Below are 6,769 nucleotides of genomic sequence, written 5' to 3'. Positions count from 1 at the left end.
AACTCCTTGATAATAAGAACGTCAGAACTCAAGTCTGATAGTATCCAACCAATCATGTTATACGCCTAGCAGCATCGCTTACATGATTCCCTAGGTATCAAATGATAGTGCCTGCAAGAACCATTCAATTATGGTTAGCGTACAGTACGGTCCCTTCAACTCATATATCCCGACCGATTCGACAACCATTGGTATATCGAGAGTTGTCAATGAATCTATACTATGTGTCATGTCGTAGTTGCATCGATGGTGTAATCTATGAAACCCCTTTCATAATTACCACCATACTCTGATCAGAGATTTCAAACTACATACACATAGGATATCCATACCCGAAGGTAAGCGGTGAATCCCCGACTACAATACATCGACTCATATATGTTTCGACAAAACACCCAACCTTGCCACCTGATGACCCCTTGAGAGTCGGTAAACAAGTCAAAGTGCAATGCTAGCACATAGAGTCTCAATGTTGTCCCGGGTCATAAGGACTAATGGTGTACAACCATAAACTAGGACGTTTCCACTCGATAAGTGAGAACCACTTAGAAAGTTTTTTTGGAGGGTTGTTCAGTGAACTCTACCAGGAGCACCTATCTGCATGTTCGGACATCACAATGTCCCCTACCAATGAAACATGGTACTCACATCGCAGATACTAGTTTCAAACTCGAGCGGCCTATATCCTTTTTAGCGGCGGCTGAATCGACTAGGAACTGTTTAGAATATACAGTATTGCAAATATGAGTTTCATGATACTCATCATATGAGCATCTCATATTCTTTCTACTATATGTATATTCAAAGACTTTATCTATGCAACTAGCATGTGTATACAGATAAAGAAGTGCCAAAACAATAATTTCAAATATTATTAAAATAAAGACTGTTTATACATAGAGTTTCGTTGTGAGCACTCGGCCAACACTTGGCTCGACGTGCACCTACTCTAACACCCTTCAGTTATACATGGAATGTATGATTCAGGAACCTCAACATCTACATTATGCTCAATAAAATCCTTTTCGATATACAATTCAATACACTGCATTTCGTTAATAGAATCCAGCATAAACTGTAAATTGTCATCATTGATGTCAAGATGCACTTCTACGCAATGTGATTTATCCATGTAAAAATATTTTGTTGACAATTTTAAATTAAATTTTGAACTTTCAATATTTGTCAGACGATATACTATTTCTTTCAACTCGTGCAAATGAATAGATCTTGGTATTCGTGTTGCCCTCAATGCAGTGATACTATATTTTACGGTGTGATGTCCTATAATAACATTACCACCTACGAATAAAAGCACCGGCACACTGTCCATTCATATAAAAAAAAATTCAATAGGTCACACAAAATAAAAAGGTGATAATAAATTTTTTAAATTTTCAATTGAATAACAAAATGTGAAATATAACAAAATAATACACTATAAAAATAATTTACATATGATTTCATTTTTATTAAGATTAATTATAATAATAATGATGATAATGGTAAATTTGTTTTACTAAACTACTACTATCAATAATAATAATATTTTTTATTTATTAAGTAAGTAATAATAAAAATAATTATGATAATAAATTTCATACTAAATAGGAAAAAAAAACATAATAGTAAAATCATTTATATGTATATTTTTTTAATAAAGATTTTAGAAATAATAAATTTTATATTAGTTATGTAAAATAATAATAGGTCCTACTAAATACGAATTAAGTTAATAATAAAATCATACTACTTATTTTTATTTAATAAATTAATAACAAAAAAATTTATAATAAAAGATTTTATATTATTTGGGTAAAATCAATCAACTGTAATACTTTTTTTTTATAACATACCTAAATAAAAAAAAACCATAAGAATTACAATTGTAAGTGTTATTTTTATTCTAAAATAAAAATCGTATTTCTTATTTATATCTTACAAGTTAATTATAATAAAATAATATTTTTATAATAATAAATTTTCACAAATACGTACATGGAATAAAATAATAATTAAATAAATTAATTATACAACTGATTTTATGTTTAATACGTTAAGAACAAAAATACAATATTTATACTAATAAATTTTATATTACTTGTGTAAAATAAAATAACTGTAATACTTAATTTTTTATATGCTACCTTTATAAAACAACAACATCAATAATAATTATAAATAAAAGTATTATTATTATTTTCTAAAAAAATTGATTATTATTCTAAAATACAAAAAATATATTTCTTAGTTCTATCTTATAAGTCAATAATATTATAAATAATAATTTTTATAATATAAAGTTTTGATACTACGCATGTCAAATAAAATAATAAGAAATGAAATTAATTGTAATAATTATTTACATTTAAGTAATTAAAAACAATATTAACCGTATTTATAATAAAAATATTTATATTATTTGTGTAAAATAAATTAATCTTTATACTATTTTTTTTAAAAAATACTATCAATATAAAACATTGAAGAAAACGTATTGTTATTATCATTTGCATAATATAAAATAATAAGAATAACTGATAATACATAGAAACATAATTAAACATTTTAATCATAAACTCGAAACGTAAGATTATGATAAATTCATAATTTATATTCGAATACTCAAGTAAGGTTTACCTCAAATAGAAGTTCAAAATCAAAATTTTATCTGAAAATATATAATCACAAATAAATAAATTAACGGTTTTAATCAAACGTCGAATGAAAAAATTATTTTAAAGCGTACAAACCTCGTGTGCTGAAATTCAATGACTTAATCGAACATCGAACGAAAATCCACAAGGAATGACCAATAACGATACATTTAAACCTCAGAGAAATGAAGCACAAGAATAATACATTTGAAACGAAGGCAAATGATATATAAGCAAATTTTCAGATAAAAAATACGCCATGTTAGTCTTCATCAGTGATACATCAAATCACTATAATACATGCTTTTTAATCATAAATTTTTTTAACGTCTTCTTTGTGAAATAAAAGAAAGAAACATGCATTATTGACTGCATTGGATCGTCGGTGTTTCAGATGACAGACTTCCTCCACCATCCTCTACCACCAGCGTCCAGCAAATATTTTTTTTAAAAAAAACACTACGGTTCGATAGGCGTGACTTACTTAAAAAAAGAAAGTCATTGACTTGCTTTTTTTTTTATAAAAAAAAATTATTAAAGGCAAGCTTTTAAAAAAAAAAAATAATTAAGTCACGCCTGAAGAGGCGTGACACGAAATTTGTTGTAAACAGTGAAAAAGCCCAAAAAAAAACCATTAAAAAATAATTATCCAAAGAGTATGTCTCTTGTGAGACGGTCTCACGAATCTTTATCTGTGAGACGGGTCAATTTTACCGATATTCACAATAAAAAGTAATATTCTTAGTATAAAAAATAATATTTTTTCATGGATGACTCAAATAAGAGATTTGTCTCACAAAATACGATCCGTGAAACCATCTCACACAAGTTTTTGTTTTATCCAAAACAATACTACGTGTTGTGGTTAATTTGACAAATATGCCCTTGAAAACAATAGTATTAACATTAAACCCCACTGGAAGAAGATCATCTGTATGTATAAATATATATAATACAACTAGCGCAGAAGATAGCTCACCTCAGGATCTAAAGGTAAAAGAGAGAGAGAGATCGATCGATCGATCGAAGGGAGAAGAAAATATTTTTAAAAAATGGTGAAAGTTGAGGCGAAAAAGGGTCCGTGGACTGAACAAGAAGATGTTCAGCTTGTGTTTTACGTGAAGTTGTTTGGGGATCGTCGATGGGATTTCATAGCTAATGTTTCAGGTTTGAAGGTGGCGGGAGACAGATAAATATAGGTAAATTTTTGGGCATGGAATTACTAATTCCAAGGAGCCCAGATGAAAAAGGAATATAGGGAGATTAAATACTCTAAAATTTCATTTGATTCTCAGGTCTGAAAAGAACTGGGAAAAGTTGCCGGTTGCGTTGGGTTAATTATCTGAACCCTGACCTGAAAAGGGGGAAGATGACTCCTAACGAAGAGAAACTTGTTCTTGAGCTTCATAAGAAATGGGGAAACAGGTTTTTAATGATTTTCTGTTTTTATATTGTTCATATGACCTGATTATTTAATGGTTTGTATGGAATTTTTCTTGATTTATTACTTGTTTATATGGGCTATTGATTCATTATTGTGATAATCTTTGTGTGTGTGTGTGTGTGTGTGTGTGTGTGTGTTAGATTGGTGGCTGATGGTGTATTTTCTGAACGTTTTATGGTGTACCATTTCTTGTTTAAGTTCTTGGTTCATATTTTATATGCTGATGTCGTCAATTTCTTGTTTAGATTTTAGTTATATCTTTTTATCATTTTGTACATGTTACCGGTTTTCTGGTTATGTTTTTGGTTCATTTTCTATTTGTATATTTATGGAAATTTGTGGTTTAGATGGAGTTTAATATTGATTGTTAAGTTTTCTGAACATGTTATCATGTTACTGTTTTTGGGGTTGTGATTTTGGTTCTTCTACTTGATGTTGATGGAAATCTTGCTTAGATCTAGTTCAATATCAATTTTCATGTTTTTTTAAATGTTTTGATGTTAACTGTTTTTGGGTTAAGTGTTAGGCCATCTCCAAGCCATTACGCTATCTTAGTGTCGCACTAACTTTAAAATAGTGTAATTCTTACACTAAATATAAAATTCATCTCCAACCCATCAACTCTAAACTCTACATTAAAAAGAATATTCTCGGAATATTCTCTATTATTTTATTAACAACAAATAATTTATTTCACAAAATATTTATAAACACAATAATTAAAATATCACTAATATCTAATATTTGTCATTATATAGTGTTTTTTATGTTTGTTTATTTAATTTTGTATAATTTTCTTTGATTTTCAAAAAAGTAGTGTTTGAAATTTTAATTTTTTTTTGTACTTGTATCTTTGTATTCAATATTAATTAATTTAATTATAACTACATAATTAAGATATTCATGGCATATTTTATACTATTTTATACAACTAATTTATCACAAATAATTTATTAACATAATAATATTATCTTTATTAATTTTGTATTAAATTAAAATATCCAAGTTTTTTAAAATCACTTTGTTAAAATTTATTGTTTGAAATAATATATTTTTTTAATTAAATTAGATTATAAAACTAATTATATAATATTTAGAGTTTAAGTAAAATTACAATAAAAAACAATTACAAAAATAAAAAAAAAAAGAAAAAAAAACAACGCTATTGCTACAATTTGGTGCAACACTGTAGCAAATCTCTATTTTGGTGTCAAACATAGCGCTGGTTGGAGCAATTAACTCTGCACCAAAATGGTGTTTTGGTGCAGGGTTGGAGTTGCTCTTACTTCAAGTAGTTATTTATAGAAATTTATTATGTAGACAGTCTAACATCGTTCTAATAATCTCTGAAAATTTTGTTGTGTTGCTTGCTTTTCGGGTTAAGTTTTAAGGTTCTATTTGTTACTGATAGAATCTCGTGTATGCATATATATTCCAGCGCTGTTTCTATAATTTTCTAAACGTCGTCATGTTGCAGGCTTTTCGTGTTAATTTTTAAGGTTCTTATATTTGTTACCAATATAAATTTCTGGTGTAGATGGAGTCTTGCATTGCATTCTCTGTAGTATTCTCTAAGTTTTCATATTGCTGGCTTTTGAGTCAAGTTTTCGATTCTTCTGTCCATCTTATTATGATCATCTCCTTGTTATGTGTGTCTAATAATTTTTTTTAGGTGGTCGAGAATTGCTCGAAAATTGCCCGGTCGCACTGACAATGAAATCAAGAACTATTGGAGGACTTACATGAGAAAAGAGGCTCAAGAAAAGAGGAAAAAGGGATTGTCTTCTTCATCTTTGTCATCTTCCATCTCTTCCTCATCGTCCTACCATTCCAAGAGCCCCACGGTCGTGTCTACCCCAGCTACTGAGCCGAAGGAATGCAGCTTCTACGATACAGGGGGACTCGGCATTCTTATTGACTCAGGCAAAAAGAAGACTGCCTTAGAGATAGAAGATGGCTCCAAGGTTCACTCTATGGATGAGATATTCAAAAATCTTGATTTTGATGAAGCGAATTGCAATCTTCCATACCAAGCAATGGCCTCTCCAATATGGGATTATTGCCCAGATGACTCTCTGTGGGCTATGGATGAAGAAGAAAGCAAGATGTTTATGCTGCAGCCAATGGGCGATCTCTTTCATTCTTTCCCTTTTGGAACAATATGATAGGCTAACACGAGTTGATTTAATTAAGATATTTGTTTATAGAGATTAGGTATAATAAGGAACTAAATGGAGTCCTACTTCTGTATAGCTCTAGAACTTGTATAGCTTGTTGATTGAGGGTTGTTCTTCACTGGTTTAATTTCAGCAAATCATATGTAACCAGTCATGTATTGCAAATTTATGTTAATATCATGTGGAATGCTTTCTTTGTCAAATTTATATGCATTGCATGTATAATATGCTCTTCAAAAGAGAATTTCACTAGGTAGTTCGATCATTTGAGTCTCTCATATTTTACGGGGATCAAATTTGGGATCCAATGGTTGCTGTTTGTCCACACTATACATATAATGTGAAAGGAATACTCGTTTGGGCTTGAATTAGTCAAACGAGTTAGTGTATTATGTCCCCATTAGCATATTAAAAAACTATTAATTATATAATTTTAATGCCACTATGCAAAGACAATGGCACCCTATTGGCACTTACTTAAAGTGGCTTCT

General features: G+C 29.4%; 1 protein-coding gene across 1 annotated transcript; it reads left to right on the top strand.

The window, feature by feature from the left end:
• The first annotated feature begins 3,622 nt into the window (after nucleotides 1–3,622).
• Nucleotides 3,623–6,481, top strand: LOC140980868 (transcription factor MYB48-like). The gene is made up of 3 exons (XM_073446948.1): nucleotides 3,623–3,824; nucleotides 3,953–4,082; nucleotides 5,774–6,481. The coding sequence occupies exons 1-3, from the start codon at nucleotides 3,710–3,712 to the stop codon at nucleotides 6,264–6,266; spliced, it is 738 nt and encodes a 245-aa protein (XP_073303049.1). The 5' UTR covers nucleotides 3,623–3,709; the 3' UTR covers nucleotides 6,267–6,481.
• Nucleotides 6,482–6,769: the final 288 nt, after the last annotated feature.

This window comes from Primulina huaijiensis, chromosome 7, assembly GCF_012295235.1.
Source record: "Primulina huaijiensis isolate GDHJ02 chromosome 7, ASM1229523v2, whole genome shotgun sequence".
Taxonomy (NCBI): Eukaryota; Viridiplantae; Streptophyta; class Magnoliopsida; order Lamiales; family Gesneriaceae; genus Primulina; species Primulina huaijiensis.
Note: the sequence above shows the minus strand (reverse complement) of the source record. Positions and strands in the feature narration are given on the sequence as shown.